General features: G+C 45.6%; 1 protein-coding gene across 11 annotated transcripts in view; it reads right to left on the bottom strand.

Annotated features, from left to right (window-relative positions):
• Positions 1 to 22,098, bottom strand: part of LOC309622342 (uncharacterized protein) — a 38,308-nt gene that overhangs the window by 321 nt on the left and 15,889 nt on the right. For 7 of the 11 annotated variants that reach the window (XR_014240730.1, XR_014240731.1, XR_014240732.1 and 4 more), the window contains exon 3: positions 12,481 to 12,618. Coding sequence is in view for 1 of the 11 variants with exons in the window: in XM_082409442.1 (XP_082265568.1) it covers positions 12,481 to 12,578 (98 nt within the window). In the remaining 10 variants the exon portion in view is untranslated. Of the gene's footprint in view, positions 1 to 12,480; positions 12,619 to 14,907; positions 15,079 to 20,961; positions 21,253 to 22,098 lie in introns of those variants that run through there. The other 4 variants (XR_014240729.1, XR_014240737.1, XR_014240738.1 and 1 more) reach the window with 4 other exon arrangements.

Here is a 22,098-nt window from a genome sequence, read left to right as displayed (position 1 = left end):
GTTGTTTGTTCCCGGTAAATAAACTGAAATCTTCTTAACAGTACAACAAAATCTAAACCACTAAAGCCAACAATACAGGAGTATAACGTTCGACAAAAATTTCTTTGGCTGCGCAGCATGTGGGATCTTAGCTCCCCAACCAGGGATTGAACCCACGCCTGCTGCATTGGAAGCGCAGAGTCTTCACCACGGGACCACCGGGGAAGTCCCAGGACTATCACTTTTAAAGGAGAAGGTACAAACCCCTCGTTCTATGAACTGGAGATTTTTAGTAAGAAGTCAATATATTTGTTGTTAGGCACATTTTATGTTAGGCTGTCTCCCTGCACAGGATGCAGGCGCCTTGAGAATGGAAGTCATATCCCTCTATAGTACGTCCCTCTTCTTTCTGCTTTGCAGTTTGCTGCTCCACTTGTTCAACCCCACCTAGTAATAACCTATACTTCCCTTGTTCCTGTTTTCCCATCTGGAAAACAGACAAAAGGCAACCAAACAACGCAAAGGTCTCAACAAATAAGGGATATCCAAAACCAGAGATGGCCAGAACTTCTGTACCCCTGATGAAATAGTCCTCATACAAAACCTGATAATCAAATTCCTTAATGCTAGGAATCACAGTGAAAAATAGTATCTGAACTGACTTCAGTCAGATGAGTGAGAACTAAGGTTAATTCAGTGTATCTGAAGCATAGAAAGTGAGGGCAAAAGTGGCACAAGATGGGGCTAGAGAAGCAGAGAGGATTCTAGACCACGCAGAGTCTTAAAGGCCAACAGTGTGTTTTCTATTCTCAAAACAATGTTTGTGAGCGATGTTTATGAGCAACGTTCCAACTTGCTTTGAAGGTTTCTTGTGTGAAGAGTGGATTGGAAGGAAACAAGATATATGGACACCAGTTAGGACCTAATCGCAACAGACAGGCAAGTTCAGTATTAGGAAGTTGAGGAAGAGCTGGCTGACAGATTCCAAAGAAATTCAGGAGATGAACTGAAGCGGGCTTAATGGGGTAGGAGATGGAGGAAAGGAAGGTCTTAGGGAATTCAAGGGTTTACTGCACACATGAGCAAAGTCTCAAAATTAATCATTTGAACGTACAGAGGCGGATCTCCCAAATGACACCGGTTAGGAAGCAACGGTACGCCCTTTAGAATTCCTAGAGACAACACAAATCAACTGTTTCGATGGAAAATTCGGCGGGACTCTTGATTTCCATGGGAATACAGAGAAAAGAGACACTGATCTGGCTTGCAGGTATATTTAGGAAGTTGTTAGCCGGACATCACCTACTAGTATCATGTAAGTAGGCCGTCCGAAGTAGGAAGCTTAGGGGAAAAACCTGGAGGAAAACTTAAAAGCTTAAGCCACACCTCTACACTACACCACCTTTCACAATTTCTTCTCAGATAAGCATCATCCCCATCAGTGAAGAAACTCGTTCGTACCTCATAATAGGAAAAACAGGCCTAAAGATTCAATGTGTGTCTTGGGAGGTCCCATCTATGCGATATCTTCCTGGGACCAGAAAAGGCCCCAGGAAGATCCATCTCTGCACCCCTGAAAGCTTACCACCAAGGAAAATGACTAGGTCCATAGATTTCCTCCCTCAAACCAGCTTACCTCACACATAGATCATTAGCAACTCCGCCCTTACTCACATTATCACAGTCACAAGAGTGGTTAGGGAGAAAAGCACTAACCAGGGGAACTAAAACAGAGGCAATCCAGGCCAAGCTGGGCTGGTGGCAGATATCTGCTCCTTACGCTCGGGTGCATAATGCGACTCACCACAGTGCCTTTTTCACAGACCCTTTTGAACGTTTCTCCACAGAATCCAACAGCTCAAGTTAGTTCATGACGCTTCAAGGTCAACAATCGTCAAGAGAAAAACATGCAATATGTCTTACAATGTTGGATTCCTTACAAACAGGACAAGGAGATAACCATGTAGACAAAACCAGAGCATTTGAAAACATCTGTATTCTACAAACACACCAGTGAATGCTATAAATAAGGTACTATGACATAAAACAAAATGAAAACTAGATGTGAGACTGTTCTCTTCAGTGTACAGACTTCATGGCAGTTGCTGCACACTATCTAGCTACTTAGATCTTTAACTCTCTGTTCTGTTAATACCAAATGAGGCCCAAGTGTGTCAACCTGTTTCCCACAGAAACCAAAAAGTCTACATGCATCTCTTTTCTCCTGTGCCCTTTCACCTTACCTGCTCCCAATTCTCCACCAACGTCCTCCTCTTTCTCTAATTATTCTCCTCTTCATTTTGCTTGGCCTTGCCCCCAAGCATGCAAGACAGAGAGTCCTAGAGGTCCAAGATTCTAGAGTGGCTGTTTGCAAGGCGGAGGAGATTACAGTAACTGCCACACTGTATATACTTCTGTGCAAAGAAAAAGGGACAGTGTTCAGAATGTCTCTCACATATAACAAGAGCTGGAGATGGCAGGATACCTGTGTGGCCCAAGGAACTAGAGCTAGCAAATTATGGGCCAAACAATTGCAACCAAAGGCTGGAAGAGGAAAGGTCTGCAACCAGCTCTGTCTCCTAGCTCTCTGGTATTTGCTGCCAACGGGCAGAGTCTATTTCGTGAAGCATCAAGCACTGAAAAGAAGACTCCTGCTGCTGGAAGTTGACAGGAAGTAACGTCCAATGCAAGATCAAGGCTTGTCCTCGAAGCAATGCCCATAATGGAAGAAAAAAAAAAAAGAGAAAGCGGAAGAGAAATGTTAAGTCGCAAGTCCAACCTGGCCCCCAGCCTAGCCCAGCCCAAGGAAGGTAGGAGTCAAGGAGAAGAAACTAAAAGAGAAGAGCCTTGGACCACAACATTCTCCACAAGGTACACTCAACAAACTTCACCCTACTCTTGAACCAAGTTACAAAGAGAGCTTCTTAATCCCTACTTTGGCTCCTTAAAAGCTGCTATCAGTTCACTCATTAGACACATATGATTTCAGAACAACTGTAATAGTTCAAACTAGATGGCTCTTTCCTTCCTAAGGATTATTAATTAAAGAAGATCTATATAGCTCTAAGTATATGATACATAAAATAGAATACTCTGTAGAATATAAGTAACTCTTAGTTCAGTGTATTAATGAACGTCTGTAAGAAATGTTGCAATGATTTCCCTAATGGAAGAGCCTGGGGGAGGTAAATCTGTCTTCTAGGATTTCCTCCCCAGAGCTCAGAAACTCAGGTGTTGTTTTAGCTCTCCTACACTCTCTTCACCCAAGCCCGCCTTCCTGTTGGGGATCGGACCTCCCTATTGGCTCTCTCATACCTTTCAACTGCCTGCTTTGTGACATCACTCTCCTACCAAACCTACTACCACTTGGTAGAGTCTTGGGGTTTCCGTGGAGCTGTTTGGACCAGTAACCAGTGACCTCTGTACTGGACACGTGCGCCGTTCAGCTGCAGCCACTCGGACATCCTCTAGTGTTGTCTCCTCATCCCTGGTACCTGCAGTGGATGCTTCCTCTTCTCTGACCATGTCAGGTAAGAAAAGAAACTTTGGAAAGTTTTGCGTTCGATTTCTTTTGCCCCTAAATTGAGTAGGAGATTCAAAATAGCATGGAATAATGAGGGAAAGTATTGAACTACACGTCTGGAGACCTAATTTCACTTTTGACTTTGACGTTTACTATCTGTGTGACTTTGGACAAATCACTGGCTGTCTCACAAAGCCTGTTGCTTTCCTTAACTGTTACGTTAGGATACCACGTTGGGTTGATCACTCTGATCCCCTTCTTTTCCAGTATTGAGCCTTAAAGGGTACCCATGTAGAAAACGAAATCAGACACTTCTCAAGAGTGTTTCAACAGAAACATAGAAAAGTCAGGGGACATAGAAAACTAGCAATATATACCAAGATGTTTCATCTCTAATGGTCTCCCTCCACTAGGATTTCGACTAGTTGAAAAGAGAGAATAGGGAGAGAGGATGGAGAGTACTGGGCTCTACAGGGAGGCACAGAGTCGAGCGTAAGGAAGTTTAGGATGGTTTTCATTAGCACAGGCCAACAGGCACCAAGAGATGGGAGAAAATGTAAGAATGAAGAGGGAAAGCATAGAGGAGCTCTCAAGAAAAACGGAGTTTGCAATGGAATGCTGATGGGAACCAAAGATTTTCAATTAAAGCAGAAACAGCACAGAGGGAAACCTGCTCAGAGCAGGGCAAAACCAAGTTGATGGTAGCAAACCCTTACATTAACAGACTAAGAAGGAAAGTAAGGCCAGAACAGGGGATCACCAGGAAAGGCAGCTTATCAGAAAAGTCATACTCCGTTTTCTTTCTTTTATTGCCTCTCTGAATACAGTTGGCCACTTGACAGTTTTGAATATAAACATTTTAGAAATACGTTTTAGAAATGATGCCTCCTATAAACAAGCAACCACAGTGGTTATCTAGGGGGCTGCTTTTCAGTGTTTTATTCTTTCTAATTTTTAAACTAGGTAGACATTTCACCAATTCAACATTTTAAGTGATATCTTCTAAATTGAATCAGAAGGACTATTTTCCTTGGTGTGATATGTAGGTTCTAAGGCAAGGCTGCTTTTCATTTTTACAGTTATTTCCTTCCTAACACAGAGAGCACATTGATCAACAGCCATCGTTCGCTTGTAGATCTTAGCTACCGAAGAAGAAGAAGAAGAAGAAGAAAAAGTCAAGCCCCACATCTCTAATTCCCCCCACTTAGGGAATTCCCTGGCGGTCCAGTGCTTAGGACTCGGTGCTTTCACGGCCAGGGCCACGCGGCGCGGCCAAAGAAACAAAACAAACAAACATCCACATTTATCGAAAACCATATTGTGGAGTCCTGTGGATTTTCTTACATTTGAAAATCTTTTTTAATTGGATTCTAGGCATGATGGTTTTTTGAGGTTTTGGGATGCCATCTTCTTGGATGCTGAAGATGATTCTAATCTAAGTTCTAGGATAAATCCAAAAACCTTCCTGATACATTTTAAGCTTCCTTTCTGCTTATTATATAAGCTATATTCATTGAAATATATATTTCTCCTAGGCTTAATACCTCTTACTTGCTGGGTAAAAATATGAAGGAGCACAATAATGAAACTCTTTTACACTTATTATTTTGCTGTCTGCTTCGTACCGGTTTTCATTGAAATACTTGTCTATATGTGTTGTGGCTACCTATACATGCACATTTATTGCATTCTGTTGCTTGTTATGCATTTTTTACTGACATACCTTCTCTGTCTGTATGCATTGGCTAGGAATTCATTCACCTCTATCACCTCCATCGTGTCTTCTGGTTAATAGTATTCACTAAAATAGAGTGGGCAAAATTCACTTTCATAATATTGCATGGATAGTACAGAATGCCATTTGTTAGTAAATTCATTAGGCTTCGATACTTGCCACATACCCCAGTTTTCATTAATATCTATGGATTTCTTTTTCGTTAACGTAATATGCTTGTCATGATTTTTCTTTGTCTTTCTAGAACTTATTGTATCTTCCTCCATATAAATCATACGCAATAGATCAGCTTATTCATCTATTAATTATTACTGCTATTATTATTGGTGGTGGTGTTATAACCACTTTACAGGTGAGGAATCTGAAGTAATCAGATAACTCTTCCCTTTCCAAAAGCACTTAAGAAATCCACTTTCGGGTAATCATTTTGAGGTAGGATGAGAAACCAGGCTTGAAGAGGGCAAAAATGACTCTTTCAATTCACCAGTTGGACTGAGCTGTACGTCACCTCTAGGTAATAGCGTGGGAACTGCACAAGCAAAGGGAGACACTGAAGACGACAATGGTAACAGCCGTACTGTTTTCTAATGGACAAAAAAAATGCCTATATTATAAGTTCTATTTCTCCTGCTTTCTGGCAGTATCATGCTCAGAGTGGAGTCCTGGCAAGGAAGTCAGGATACTTAGGTTCTGAAACCTGGTAATGATACTAACATAATGAGAGAACTTGAACAAGTCAACCCGACCTCTCTGAGCCTCAGTTTCCTTACTCACGAAATGAGACTGAGAACATCGAAGTTCTCTAAGGGCCTCCTAGTTCTAAAATGCTTCCAGTCTAGGAAATAGCATAGAAGTCAATACGAGTGCAGGCTGAAGGGAAAGACAGGGCAGGGAGAAGGTTGCTTCCAGCCTAGAGAACAATCTCTGAACCACACCACTTGGCTCTTCTGCCCGTCTGTGCCCAAGATGGGAGCACAGGCAGTTAATAGAGAAGAGTGGAAAACTGCTCAGTCCTTACAGCCATCATTAACTGTCTGATTTTGGGTTTCTCAGGAAGTAGTGATAGTAGAGGTGTCCTGATAGCAAGAACCTTCAGATGATGCCGTTCCTCAAACGTAGTGAGAATTTCTCAACCTCCCTGAGTTTTTCATGACCCTCTTGTTCTTACAGAAAATTTCCAACATCCATCTCTACTTGGAACTCTAAATTCTCTGCAGCATTCTCCTCCTGTGGTGAGCAATGCAACTTCCCTAACACGAAGTGTCTGCAACTTCTCCAGAGTCTCTGCCCCTGCCGTCAGTTCGGCATCGGCTACTGGTACCCCTTTCCAGACACTCATGGGTAGTGCCTACCTTTACCAACATTCTAGCACGACTATGTTATCTGGAGTTACTGACCACAGCCAGATCTCCACTTCAGCTGCTTCCTATCCAGGTGTTCTTGAGTGGGACATCACAGCAAGCACTGAAAAGAATTCTTCTTCACTCGGAGACTTTACTCTGGCACTCACTGACCGCCACACAGCTGCCTCCTCCATGTTTCTGGCAGCCCAGTATGATAAAACTTCAGACGCCAAGAACATGGTCCCTCTACATCCATCGCTTTCTGCCAGCCTTGCTCAGGGAACACCATCTCAGATTCCAAATCAGGGGCAGAGCCGCCTGTCACTTCCCTGCCAGGACGGAAGCCAGGTATATTACTATAACCAAGGCACACTGGGGTCTTTACTGTATGGAGAACTTGGCTCCTGCCCGCAATCCTACGGCTCGGCGTCATACACAGGAAGTCGGGCCTCTGGGCAACCAGAAATGGGAATGGGACTGAAGGAGATTCAGCCCACAAATATCCGACCACCAGCTTCCACCTCTGCAGTCTGCCACCCTGTGTCTGCTCAACGCATCACAGAAACAAGTTTTCAAGGTGAGTATAACAAACGCCAGAGAAAGTTGAAGAATGAGGTCGGCATTCAAAAATGGGGTCAAATCGACAGCTGGGAAGGGGTGTAGAGGCAGGTAGAATTTAGATCCTGAGCCTTTAATAACCACTACCTTCGCTCAGTGCCCTCTGTTTTTAGACTCTATATGAGAACACCTAGGGCTTCCCTGGTGGCGCCGTGGTTAAGAATCCGCCTGCCAATGCAATGCGGGGGACACGGGTTCGAGCCCTGGTCTGCGAAGATCCCACATGCCGTGCAGCAACTAAGCGCATGTGCCACAACGACGGAGCCTGCATTCTAGAGCCCGTGAGCCTCAACTACCGAAGCCCACGTGCCTACAGCCCATGCTCCGCAACAAGAGAAGCCACCGCGATGAGAAGCCCGCACACCGCAACCGAGAGTAGCCCCCGCTAGCCGCCAACTAGAGAAAGCCCGTGCACAGCAATGAGAGACCCAGTGCAGCCAAAAAAATAAATACGTAGAATAAATAAGTTCAAACAGTAAATAAATACATAAACATAAATTACAAAAAAAAGAACACCTAATGCAGGTGGGAAGGTGGGAGGGCCACTGTAGAGGTCATCTATGCTACATGTACAAGAACGCCGAGAGCACACCAATCGGTACCACACTTTTCACTGCTGTAGCCGATCGTTCCCCCTGTACTGCCACACTGTAGCACTCCCTTCCCTCATCTACTGCTATAGTCTCTTCGGAAGGTGTTTCAGAACTCTTGTTATGTGAGTGCCAGTTGAACTGTCCTCACTTCCTTCATTTATACCAGGATTGAAGACCTTGTGGTCCGAGATCCTGTCCAGAGAGCAAGCAGGCTAAGACTCTGTCTTTGTTGATGTATTTCATCAGCAAGGGCTCTACCCCCTCTCCTAGTTCATGGTGTGACGTGTTCTTGGCCTCTCGGGAAAGTGGGGAGAATGGAAAGGACCCTATATGAGAATGCTAGGCTTTGTAAAACATTTCAGGTTTTTAAAAATAAGACTCATTTTGTATTGGACTTATAACAGTCCTATGAAATACAAAGCGAGCCGAGAATCAGCGACAGGAAAGGCTCACCAGTAAGAATTACAACAGTCACCGCTTACCTCGTAGCATAGGGCACTGTCCGTGATCCTTAAGAAGAGTTAGTAGAAATGCCTTGCCCATCTTGCCCCTGAACCCCTTGAAAGGTACACGACTGCTGTGTTGGTGTTTAGGGGGAGCATCTCACTTACCAGGGACTGACTTCTCCCTTGATCCCTTTGTAGGGATGGAGACCTCCCCCCTGGTGATGAAAAATTCCCTGGGATTGCAACCTCCAAGCCAGACGTTTTGTGTGACACAAAGTCAAGAACTCCCCAAGTCCTGCAGTAGCAGAAACAGCCACATACTTGAGAGTAACCCACCATCTGAACTTGGGGACATTTCAGTGACAGCTCCAGTCCAGAGTGCCAGGCGTCTCCTGGCCCTGCCTCCAGCTCCAAGCCAGGGACAAATAGAGAGTAAGCACGTGGATGATATCAAAACCAAGCTTTCAAAGCCTCTGGATGCCTACCAGATCCCAACAGAGAACCAAGATCCTCCACTACTCCCTTTAGGAATCCCTGATATTCACCAGCCGCTGGCCTGCACCGATCCCCTCAGCCAAGAGGAGCAGCCTGGTTCTGAAAATGCTGATCTGGGAGAGAACAGCCGGAGTCGTCAGGACCTAGGGACACTTGAAAATGGGATTGAACCTAGCAGTGGTCTTGCAGACATTACTACACTGGCGGAGGATATTCACCTTCCCCAGCTCTTTAATCCTTTGAAAGATCTTGATCAATCCCAAGGTCCCAACGTGATCAAAGCTAAAGACACCAGAGCCATTAAGGTGAATCAGGTGCAGGAAAAGCCAAGTGTCATAAAGGTTCCCTCTGATCAACCCAGGAAGAACAAACAGAAAGCCTCTGAGCCTATCAGTGGCGCTCCCAAGGCCAAAATCCAGCCAAAGAATCCAGAGTGCCCGTTAGGGGGAGAAGTGGTTACATGCCACGCTGCAGTCAGTGACAGGGCTCCTGTGAACACGGCCAAGCACTCTCAAGGCAAACCTCAGAAAGCTGCATCCAGAAAGATCAGCAAAACTAAGAGCCACGGGCAGGAAAAGACCAAAAGGACCAGAGGGAGAAACAAGGCTGAGGAGAACAAGCAGTCAGGGAACAAAGTCAAGGCAGAAGAGAAGCCAGCAATCCCCCACACGAAGCGAAAGGAACACCAAACTGAGCTTCTCCAACAGAGCTTTCAAAAGCCTCGAACCTCCCTTGGCGTGCGCATGCTGGAGTCTGTGAAGGTTCTTCATGCGCTGGGGAAGAAGAATGAGACGAAAACTGGGCTCTCTTCCTGTCGGCTCTTGGGAAAGTCAAGCAACCCCAAAGACCCCCAGCCACCCCCAGCTATCCAGCCATGGCGGCATACCCCACGTGAGGGGAAGGGTCCTGAGAAAACGCAAGTCCAAGCCCAGAAACCAGACAGCAGTGCTGAAACAGAGTGTCCGTCTCCAGCCCAGTATGAGCGGCCTCCTCCTGGGAAGGTCAAGTTGATACCTCTGCCTTTTTCTGCCTGGGACAAGCCTCAAGCTCGACCCGCTCCTCGGAGGCCACAGTCTCTGGCCTCACATCGGCCTGCTGGGGCTTACCGTGCCCAGCCTGGTTCTACTGACTCAGCTCAACCTGCTGCAGCCAATTCATCCCAGCCAGCTCCTGCCTCTTTGCCAGGCCCCGCCAAACCAGCTCAGCCAACTGTGACCAACCCAACCCAACCGGCTTGGCCCAACCATACCCAGCCTCGTGTCCCTCAGTCTGCTGCTCCTAGGCCTGCACCCTCCAAAACTTCATCTGGCGCTCCTCTCCAGCGGGAGCCTGTTCCCCCTGCTGTGAATAAGCGCCAGTCCCCACCCAAGCTCCAAACCCACTTTCTACTCCAAGACTTCAGCAAGCAACGAGTTCCATGGAGGGAACCCAACGTGCCTGAGCCAGTCATGTCAAAGCCCATCGAACAAGAGCAGAGGCCAGAGCGAGAGGCCATGAAGAGGCGGGCTCAACAACAACGGGAGAATGCTGCCAGATACACCTCTTCGGGCAAGCTGCAATTTTTCACCGAGAGGGAAAACGAAATGGAAATTGCCGACTACTACGGATACGTCAAGTGAGAGCTGCTAGGATTCTTGGTGCCACCTTGGCTACCAGCTGTTCTTCCATACACAGGTAAGACAGGTATAGAACTGAATAAGTAAATGGAATACAATTAATAGACGAGTAACAAACCTTTCGAATTTTCAGATGCTGCTAACTGGGGCGTGAGAAAGGAAGGACTGAAAGTTGGATGGGAGAATGAAGGAAAGGGGTAAAAACTGAGCAAAGAGGAAGGAACTTGGCCCAGGGCTAGGAAGGCCAAAAGAGACGTATGGATTTAGGAAAGGAAGCAGGAGCGAGGATGAAATGGCAGAAGTAAAAAGCAGGGTCAGAGGTCTGGGTTGAAAGAACACAATTGGAGTAGAGTTGAAGGTGACAGAAGATGAGTCTAGGTTTACTAGGAGAAATAGAAAAAGTCTCTCGGGGACGCTGGCCTTAAGTCTCACAACCACCAGATAGGTATTTCAGAAAACAAGAGGTTCAGGACACATCTCTGAAAGGTCTGAGTTGCCTTATTCAGGTGTGACTGTAGTGGGGGAATAGGGAAATCTACCAGAGAAGTGGCTAGGGCTCAGAGTTATCCTAGGGGCAGCTGACGACAGGGGCAGAGCCAAGGGAACTGCTGGATCAGGAGGCCCACGAACAAAGCAGGGGCATAGCCGCCTGTCACTTCCCTGCCAGGAAGGAAGCCAGGTATATTACTATAACCAAGGCACACTGGGGTCTTTACTGTATGGAGAACTTGGCTCCTGCCCGCAATCCTACGGCTCGGCGTCACACACAGGAAGTAGGGCCTCTGGGCAACCAGAAATGGGAATGGGACTGAAGGAGATTCAGCCCACAAATATCCGACCACCAGCTTCCACCTCTGCAATCTGCCACCCTGTGTCTGCTCAACGCATCACAGAAACAAGTTTTCAAGGTGAGTATACAGACGGCAGAGAAAAGTTGAACAATGAGGTCAGCATTCAAAAATGGGGTCAAATCGACAGCTGGGAAGGGGTGTAGAGACAGGTAGAATTTAGATCCTGAGCCTTTAATAACCACTACCTTCTCTCAGTGCTCTCTGTTTTTAGACTCTATATGAGAACACCTAGGGCTTCCCTGGTGGCGCCTGCCAATGCAGGGGACACGGGTTCGAGCCCTGGTCTGCGAAGATCCCACATGCCGTGCAGCAACTAAGCGCATGTGCCACAACGACGGAGCCTGCATTCTAGAGCCCGTGAGCCTCAACTACCGAAGCCCACGTGCCTACAGCCCATGCTCCGCAACAAGAGAAGCCACCGCGATGAGATGCCCGCACACCGCAACCGAGAGTAGCCCCCGCTAGCCGCCAACTAGAGAAAGCCCGTGCACAGCAATGAGAGACCCAGTGCAGCCAAAAAAATAAATACGTAGAATAAATAAGTTCAAACAGTAAATAAATACATAAACATAAATTACAAAAAAAAAGAACACCTAATGCAGGTGGGAAGGTGGGAGGGCCACTGTAGAGGTCATCTATGCTACATGTACAAGAACCCCGAGAGCACACCAATCGGTACCACACTTTTCACTGCTGTAGCCGATCATTCCCCCTGTACTGCCACACTGTAGCACTCCCTTCCCTCATCTACTGCTATAGTCTCTTTGGAAGGTGTTTCCGAACTCTTGTTATCAGAGTGCCAGTTGAACTGTCCTCACTTCCTTCATTTATACCAGGATTGAAGACCTTGTGGTCCGAGATCCTGTCCAGAGAGCAAGCAGGCTAAGGCTCTGTCTTTGTTGATGTATTTCATCAGAAAGGGCTCTACCCCCTCTCCTAGTTCATGGTGTGAAGTGTTCTTGGCCTCTCGGGAAAGTGGGGAGAATGGAAAGGACCCTATATGAGAATGCTAGGCTCTGTAAAACATTTCAGGTTTTTAAAAATAAGACTCATTTTGTATTGGACTGACAACAGTCCTATGAAATACAAAGAAGGCCGAGAATCAGTGACAGGAAAGGATCACCAGTAAGAACTACAGCAGTCACCGCTTACCTCGTAGCATAGGGCACTGTCCGTGATCCTTAAGAAGAGTTAGTAGAAATGCCTTGCCCATCTTGCCCCTGAACCCCTTGAAAGGTACACGACTGCTGTGTTGGTGTTTAGGGGGAGCATCTCACTTACCAGGGACTGACTTCTCCCTTGATTCCTCTGTAGTGATGGAGACTTCCCCGCTGATGAAAAATTCCCTGGGATTGCAACCTCCAAGCCAGACAGCTTTCCTATGGAATGACAGAGAACTTGTCAAGGTGAAACACCAGTCTGCGGGAGAAAGGGAAGAAGAGAATGATGGAAATCGTTTCTGGGAAACTATTTTTACATTATGTGTTGTTTGTTCCCGGTAAATAAACTGAAATCTTCTTAACAGTACAACAAAATCTAAACCACTAAAGCCAACAATACAGGAGTATAACGTTCGACAAAAATTTCTTTGGCTGCGCAGCATGTGGGATCTTAGCTCCCCAACCAGGGATTGAACCCACGCCTGCTGCGTTGGAAGCGCAGAGTCTTCACCACGGGACCACCGGGGAAGTCCCAGGACTATCACTTTTAAAGGAGAAGGTACAAACCCCTCGGTTCTATGAACTGGAGATTTTTAGTAAGAAGTCAATATATTTGTTGTTAGGCACATTTTATGTTAGGCTGTCTCCCTGCACAGGATGCAGGCGCCTTGAGAATGGAAGTCATATCCCTCTATAGTACGTCCCTCTTCTTTCTGCTTTGCAGTTTGCTGCTCCACTTGTTCAACCCCACCTAGTAATAACCTATACTTCCCTTGTTCCTGTTTTCCCATCTGGAAAACAGACAAAAGGCAACCAAACAACGCAAAGGTCTCAACAAATAAGGGATATCCAAAACCAGAGATGGCCAGAACTTCTGTACCCCTGATGAAATAGTCCTCATAAAAAACCTGATAATCAAATTCCTTAATGCTAGGAATCACAGTGAAAAATAGTATCTGAACTGACTTCTGTCAGATGAGTGAGAACTAAGGTTAATTCAGTGTATCTGAAGCATAGAAAGTGAGGGCAAAAGTGGCACAAGATGGGGCTAGAGAAGCAGAGAGGATTCTAGACCACGCAGAGTCTTAAAGGCCAACAGTGTGTTTTCTATTCTCAAAACAATGTTTGTGAGCGATGTTTATGAGCAACGTTCCAACTTGCTTTGAAGGTTTCTTGTGTGAAGAGTGGATTGGAAGGAAACAAGATATATGGACACCAGTTAGGACCTAATCGCAACAGACAGGCAAGTTCAGTATTAGGAAGTTGAGGAAGAGCTGGCTGACAGATTCCAAAGAAATTCAGGAGATGAACTGAAGCGGGCTTAATGGGGTAGGAGATGGAGGAAAGGAAGGTCTTAGGGAATTCAAGGGTTTACTGCACACATGAGCAAAGTCTCAAAATTAATCATTTGAACGTACAGAGGCGGATCTCCCAAATGACACCGGTTAGGAAGCAACGGTACGCCCTTTAGAATTCCTAGAGACAACACAAATCAACTGTTTCGATGGAAAATTCGGCGGGACTCTTGATTTCCATGGGAATACAGAGAAAAGAGACACTGATCTGGCTTGCAGGTATATTTAGGAAGTTGTTAGCCGGACATCACCTACTAGTATCATGTAAGTAGGCCGTCCGAAGTAGGAAGCTTAGGGGAAAAACCTGGAGGAAAACTTAAAAGCTTAAGCCACACCTCTACACTACACCACCTTTCACAATTTCTTCTCAGATAAGCATCATCCCCATCAGTGAAGAAACTCGTTCGTACCTCATAATAGGAAAAACAGGCCTAAAGATTCAATGTGTGTCTTGGGAGGTCCCATCTATGCGATATCTTCCTGGGACCAGAAAAGGCCCCAGGAAGATCCATCTCTGCACCCCTGAAAGCTTACCACCAAGGAAAATGACTAGGTCCATAGATTTCCTCCCTCAAACCAGCTTACCTCACACATAGATCATTAGCAACTCCGCCCTTACTCACATTATCACAGTCACAAGAGTGGTTAGGGAGAAAAGCACTAACCAGGGGAACTAAAACAGAGGCAATCCAGGCCAAGCTGGGCTGGTGGCAGATATCTTGCTCCTTACGCTCGGGTGCATAATGCGACTCACCACAGTGCCTTTTTCACAGACCCTTTTGAACGTTTCTCCACAGAATCCAACAGCTCAAGTTAGTTCATGACGCTTCAAGGTCAACAATCGTCAAGAGAAAAACATGCAATATGTCTTACAATGTTGGATTCCTTACAAACAGGACAAGGAGATAACCATGTAGACAAAACCAGAGCATTTGAAAACATCTGTATTCTACAAACACACCAGTGAATGCTATAAATAAGGTACTATGACATAAAACAAAATGAAAACTAGATGTGAGACTGTTCTCTTCAGTGTACAGACTTCATGGCAGTTGCTGCACACTATCTAGCTACTTAGATCTTTAACTCTCTGTTCTGTTAATACCAAATGAGGCCCAAGTGTGTCAACCTGTTTCCCACAGAAACCAAAAAGTCTACATGCATCTCTTTTCTCCTGTGCCCTTTCACCTTACCTGCTCCCAATTCTCCACCAACGTCCTCCTCTTTCTCTAATTATTCTCCTCTTCATTTTGCTTGGCCTTGCCCCCAAGCATGCAAGACAGAGAGTCCTAGAGGTCCAAGATTCTAGAGTGGCTGTTTGCAAGGCGGAGGAGATTACAGTAACTGCCACACTGTATATACTTCTGTGCAAAGAAAAAGGGACAGTGTTCAGAATGTCTCTCACATATAACAAGAGCTGGAGATGGCAGGATACCTGTGTGGCCCAAGGAACTAGAGCTAGCAAATTATGGGCCAAACAATTGCAACCAAAGGCTGGAAGAGGAAAGGTCTGCAACCAGCTCTGTCTCCTAGCTCTCTGGTATTTGCTGCCAACGGGCAGAGTCTATTTCGTGAAGCATCAAGCACTGAAAAGAAGACTCCTGCTGCTGGAAGGTGACAGGAAGTAACGTCCAATGCAAGATCAAGGCTTGTCCTCGAAGCAATGCCCATAATGGAAGAAAAAAAAAAAAGAGAAAGCGGAAGAGAAATGTTAAGTCGCAAGTCCAACCTGGCCCCCAGCCTAGCCCAGCCCAAGGAAGGTAGGAGTCAAGGAGAAGAAACTAAAAGAGAAGAGCCTTGGACCACAACATTCTCCACAAGGTACACTCAAGAAACTTCACCCTACTCTTGAACCAAGTTACAAAGAGAGCTTCTTAATCCCTACTTTGGCTCCTTAAAAGCTGCTATCAGTTCACTCATTAGACACATCTGATTTCAGAACAACTGTAATAGTTCAAACTAGATGGCTCTTTCCTTCCTAAGGATTATTAATTAAATAAGATCTATATAGCTCTAAGTATATGATACATAAAATAGAATACTCTGTAGAATATAAGTAACTCTTAGTTCAGTGTATTAATGAACGTCTGTAAGAAATGTTGCAATGATTTCCCTAATGGAAGAGCCTGGGGGAGGTAAATCTGTCTTCTAGGATTTCCTCCTCCCCAAAGCTCAGAAACTCAGGTGTTGTTTTAGCTCTCCTACACTCTCTTCACCCAAGCCCGCCTTCCTGTTGGGGATCGGACCTCCCTATTGGCTCTCTCATACCTTTCAACTGCCTGCTTTGTGACATCACTCTCCTCCCAAACCTACTACCACTTGGTAGAGCCTTGGGGTTTCCGTGGAGCTGTTTGGACCAGTAACCAGTGACCTCTGTACTGGACACGTGCGCCGTTCAGCTGCAGCCACTCAGACATCATCTAGTGTTGTCTCCTCATCCCTTGTACCTGCAGTGGATGCTTCCTCTTCTCTGACCATGTCAGGTAAGAAAAGAAACTTTGGAAAGTTTTGCGTTCGATTTCTTTTGCCCCTAAATTGAGTAGGAGATTCAAAATAGCATGGAATAATGAGGGAAAGTATTGAACTACAAGTCTGGAGACCTAATTTCACTTTTGACTTTGACGTTTACTATCTGTGTGACTTTGGACAAATCACTGGCTGTCTCACAAAGCCTGTTGCTTTCCTTAACTGTTACGTTAGGATACCACGTTGGGTTGATCACTCTGATCCCCTTCTTTTCCAGTATTGAGCCTTAAAGGGTACCCATGTAGAAAACGAAATCAGACACTTCTCAAGAGTGTTTCAACAGAAACATAGAAAAGTCAGGGGACATAGAAAACTAGCAATATATACCAAGATGTTTCATCTCTAATGGTCTCCCTCCACTAGGATTTCGACTAGTTGAAAAGAGAGAATAGGGAGAGAGGATGGAGAGTACTGGGCTCTACAGGGAGGCACAGAGTCGAGCGTAAGGAAGTTTAGGATGGTTTTCATTAGCACAGGCCAACAGGCACCAAGAGATGGGAGAAAATGTAAGAATGAAGAGGGAAAGCATAGAGGAGCTCTCAAGAAAAACGGAGTTTGCAATGGAATGCTGATGGGAACCAAAGATTTTCAATTAAAGCAGAAACAGCACAGAGGGAAACCTGCTCAGAGCAGGGCAAAACCAAGTTGATGGTAGCAAACCCTTACATTAACAGACTAAGAAGGAAAGTAAGGCCAGAACAGGGGATCACCAGGAAAGGCAGCTTATCAGAAAAGTCATACTCCGTTTTCTTTCTTTTATTGCCTCTCTGAATACAGTTGGCCACTTGACAGTTTTGAATATAAACATTTTAGAAATACGTTTTAGAAATGATGCCTCCTATAAACAAGCAACCACAGTGGTTATCTAGGGGGCTGCTTTTCAGTGTTTTATTCTTTCTAATTTTTAAACTAGGTAGACATTTCACCAATTCAACATTTTAAGTGATATCTTCTAAATTGAATCAGAAGGACTATTTTCCTTGGTGTGATATGTAGGTTCTAAGGCAAGGCTGCTTTTCATTTTTACAGTTATTTCCTTCCTAACACAGAGAGCACATTGATCAACAGCCATCGTTCGCTTGTAGATCTTAGCTACCGAAGAAGAAGAAGAAGAAGAAGAAAAAGTCAAGCCCCACATCTCTAATTCCCCCCACTTAGGGAATTCCCTGGCGGTCCAGTGCTTAGGACTCGGTGCTTTCACGGCCAGGGCCACGCGGCGCGGCCAAAGAAACAAAACAAACAAACATCCACATTTATCGAAAACCATATTGTGGAGTCCTGTGGATTTTCTTACATTTGAAAATCTTTTTTAATTGGATTCTAGGCATGATGGTTTTTTGAGGTTTTGGGATGCCATCTTCTTGGATGCTGAAGATGATTCTAATCTAAGTTCTAGGATAAATCCAAAAACCTTCCTGATACATTTTAAGCTTCCTTTCTGCTTATTATATAAGCTATATTCATTGAAATATATATTTCTCCTAGGCTTAATACCTCTTACTTGCTGGGTAAAAATATGAAGGAGCACAATAATGAAACTCTTTTACACTTATTATTTTGCTGTCTGCTTCGTACCGGTTTTCATTGAAATACTTGTCTATATGTGTTGTGGCTACCTATACATGCACATTTATTGCATTCTGTTGCTTGTTATGCATTTTTTACTGACATACCTTCTCTGTCTGTATGCATTGGCTAGGAATTCATTCACCTCTATCACCTCCATCGTGTCTTCTGGTTAATAGTATTCACTAAAATAGAGTGGGCAAAATTCACTTTCATAATATTGCATGGATAGTACAGAATGCCATTTGTTAGTAAATTCATTAGGCTTCGATACTTGCCACATACCCCAGTTTTCATTAATATCTATGGATTTCTTTTTCGTTAACGTAATATGCTTGTCATGATTTTTCTTTGTCTTTCTAGAACTTATTGTATCTTCCTCCATATAAATCATACGCAATAGATCAGCTTATTCATCTATTAATTATTACTGCTATTATTATTGGTGGTGGTGTTATAACCACTTTACAGGTGAGGAATCTGAAGTAATCAGATAACTCTTCCCTTTCCAAAAGCACTTAAGAAATCCACTTTCGGGTAATCATTTTGAGGTAGGATGAGAAACCAGGCTTGAAGAGGGCAAAAATGACTCTTTCAATTCACCAGTTGGACTGAGCTGTACGTCACCTCTAGGTAATAGCGTGGGAACTGCACAAGCAAAGGGAGACACTGAAGACGACAATGGTAACAGCCGTACTGTTTTCTAATGGACAAAAAAAATGCCTATATTATAAGTTCTATTTCTCCTGCTTTCTGGCAGTATCATGCTCAGAGTGGAGTCCTGGCAAGGAAGTCAGGATACTTAGGTTCTGAAACCTGGTAATGATACTAACATAATGAGAGAACTTGAACAAGTCAACCCGACCTCTCTGAGCCTCAGTTTCCTTACTCACGAAATGAGACTGAGAACATCGAAGTTCTCTAAGGGCCTCCTAGTTCTAAAATGCTTCCAGTCTAGGAAATAGCATAGAAGTCAATACGAGTGCAGGCTGAAGGGAAAGACAGGGCAGGGAGAAGGTTGCTTCCAGCCTAGAGAACAATCTCTGAACCACACCACTTGGCTCTTCTGCCCGTCTGTGCCCAAGATGGGAGCACAGGCAGTTAATAGAGAAGAGTGGAAAACTGCTCAGTCCTTACAGCCATCATTAACTGTCTGATTTTGGGTTTCTCAGGAAGTAGTGATAGTAGAGGTGTCCTGATAGCAAGAACCTTCAGATGATGCCGTTCCTCAAACGTAGTGAGAATTTCTCAACCTCCCTGAGTTTTTCATGACCCTCTTGTTCTTACAGAAAATTTCCAACATCCATCTCTACTTGGAACTCTAAATTCTCTGCAGCATTCTCCTCCTGTGGTGAGCAATGCAACTTCCCTAACACGAAGTGTCTGCAACTTCTCCAGAGTCTCTGCCCCTGCCGTCAGTTCGGCATCGGCTACTGGTACCCCTTTCCAGACACTCATGGGTAGTGCCTACCTTTACCAACATTCTAGCACGACTATGTTATCTGGAGTTACTGACCACAGCCAGATCTCCACTTCAGCTGCTTCCTATCCAGGTGTTCTTGAGTGGGACATCACAGCAAGCACTGAAAAGAATTCTTCTTCACTCGGAGACTTTACTCTGGCACTCACTGACCGCCACACAGCTGCCTCCTCCATGTTTCTGGCAGCCCAGTATGATAAAACTTCAGACGCCAAGAACATGGTCCCTCTACATCCATCGCTTTCTGCCAGCCTTGCTCAGGGAACACCATCTCAGATTCCAAATCAGGGGCAGAGCCGCCTGTCACTTCCCTGCCAGGACGGAAGCCAGGTATATTACTATAACCAAGGCACACTGGGGTCTTTACTGTATGGAGAACTTGGCTCCTGCCCGCAATCCTACGGCTCGGCGTCATACACAGGAAGTCGGGCCTCTGGGCAACCAGAAATGGGAATGGGACTGAAGGAGATTCAGCCCACAAATATCCGACCACCAGCTTCCACCTCTGCAGTCTGCCACCCTGTGTCTGCTCAACGCATCACAGAAACAAGTTTTCAAGGTGAGTATAACAAACGCCAGAGAAAGTTGAAGAATGAGGTCGGCATTCAAAAATGGGGTCAAATCGACAGCTGGGAAGGGGTGTAGAGGCAGGTAGAATTTAGATCCTGAGCCTTTAATAACCACTACCTTCGCTCAGTGCCCTCTGTTTTTAGACTCTATATGAGAACACCTAGGGCTTCCCTGGTGGCGCCGTGGTTAAGAATCCGCCTGCCAATGCAATGCGGGGGACACGGGTTCGAGCCCTGGTCTGCGAAGATCCCACATGCCGTGCAGCAACTAAGCGCATGTGCCACAACGACGGAGCCTGCATTCTAGAGCCCGTGAGCCTCAACTACCGAAGCCCACGTGCCTACAGCCCATGCTCCGCAACAAGAGAAGCCACCGCGATGAGAAGCCCGCACACCGCAACCGAGAGTAGCCCCCGCTAGCCGCCAACTAGAGAAAGCCCGTGCACAGCAATGAGAGACCCAGTGCAGCCAAAAAAATAAATACGTAGAATAAATAAGTTCAAACAGTAAATAAATACATAAACATAAATTACAAAAAAAAGAACACCTAATGCAGGTGGGAAGGTGGGAGGGCCACTGTAGAGGTCATCTATGCTACATGTACAAGAACGCCGAGAGCACACCAATCGGTACCACACTTTTCACTGCTGTAGCCGATCGTTCCCCCTGTACTGCCACACTGTAGCACTCCCTTCCCTCATCTACTGCTATAGTCTCTTCGGAAGGTGTTTCAGAACTCTTGTTATGTGAGTGCCAGTTGAACTGTCCTCACTTCCTTCATTTATACCAGGATTGAAGACCTTGTGGTCCGAGATCCTGTCCAGAGAGCAAGCAGGCTAAGACTCTGTCTTTGTTGATGTATTTCATCAGCAAGGGCTCTACCCCCTCTCCTAGTTCATGGTGTGACGTGTTCTTGGCCTCTCGGGAAAGTGGGGAGAATGGAAAGGACCCTATATGAGAATGCTAGGCTTTGTAAAACATTTCAGGTTTTTAAAAATAAGACTCATTTTGTATTGGACTTATAACAGTCCTATGAAATACAAAGCGAGCCGAGAATCAGCGACAGGAAAGGCTCACCAGTAAGAATTACAACAGTCACCGCTTACCTCGTAGCATAGGGCACTGTCCATGATCCTTAAGAAGAGTTAGTAGAAATGCCTTGCCCATCTTGCCCCTGAACCCCTTGAAAGGTACACGACTGCTGTGTTGGTGTTTAGGGGGAGCATCTCACTTACCAGGGACTGACTTCTCCCTTGATCCCTTTGTAGGGATGGAGACCTCCCCCCTGGTGATGAAAAATTCCCTGGGATTGCAACCTCCAAGCCAGACGTTTTGTGTGACACAAAGTCAAGAACTCCCCAAGTCCTGCAGTAGCAGAAACAGCCACATACTTGAGAGTAACCCACCATCTGAACTTGGGGACATTTCAGTGACAGCTCCAGTCCAGAGTGCCAGGCGTCTCCTGGCCCTGCCTCCAGCTCCAAGCCAGGGACAAATAGAGAGTAAGCACGTGGATGATATCAAAACCAAGCTTTCAAAGCCTCTGGATGCCTACCAGATCCCAACAGAGAACCAAGATCCTCCACTACTCCCTTTAGGAATCCCTGATATTCACCAGCCGCTGGCCTGCACCGATCCCCTCAGCCAAGAGGAGCAGCCTGGTTCTGAAAATGCTGATCTGGGAGAGAACAGCCGGAGTCGTCAGGACCTAGGGACACTTGAAAATGGGATTGAACCTAGCAGTGGTCTTGCAGACATTACTACACTGGCGGAGGATATTCACCTTCCCCAGCTCTTTAATCCTTTGAAAGATCTTGATCAATCCCAAGGTCCCAACGTGATCAAAGCTAAAGACACCAGAGCCATTAAGGTGAATCAGGTGCAGGAAAAGCCAAGTGTCATAAAGGTTCCCTCTGATCAACCCAGGAAGAACAAACAGAAAGCCTCTGAGCCTATCAGTGGCGCTCCCAAGGCCAAAATCCAGCCAAAGAATCCAGAGTGCCCGTTAGGGGGAGAAGTGGTTACATGCCACGCTGCAGTCAGTGACAGGGCTCCTGTGAACACGGCCAAGCACTCTCAAGGCAAACCTCAGAAAGCTGCATCCAGAAAGATCAGCAAAACTAAGAGCCACGGGCAGGAAAAGACCAAAAGGACCAGAGGGAGAAACAAGGCTGAGGAGAACAAGCAGTCAGGGAACAAAGTCAAGGCAGAAGAGAAGCCAGCAATCCCCCACACGAAGCGAA

This window comes from Balaenoptera borealis (genome assembly GCF_965194805.1).
Source record: "Balaenoptera borealis genome assembly, contig: HAP1_SCAFFOLD_2203, whole genome shotgun sequence".
NCBI classification, from domain to species: Eukaryota; Metazoa; Chordata; class Mammalia; order Artiodactyla; family Balaenopteridae; genus Balaenoptera; species Balaenoptera borealis.
Note: the sequence above shows the minus strand (reverse complement) of the source record. Positions and strands in the feature narration are given on the sequence as shown.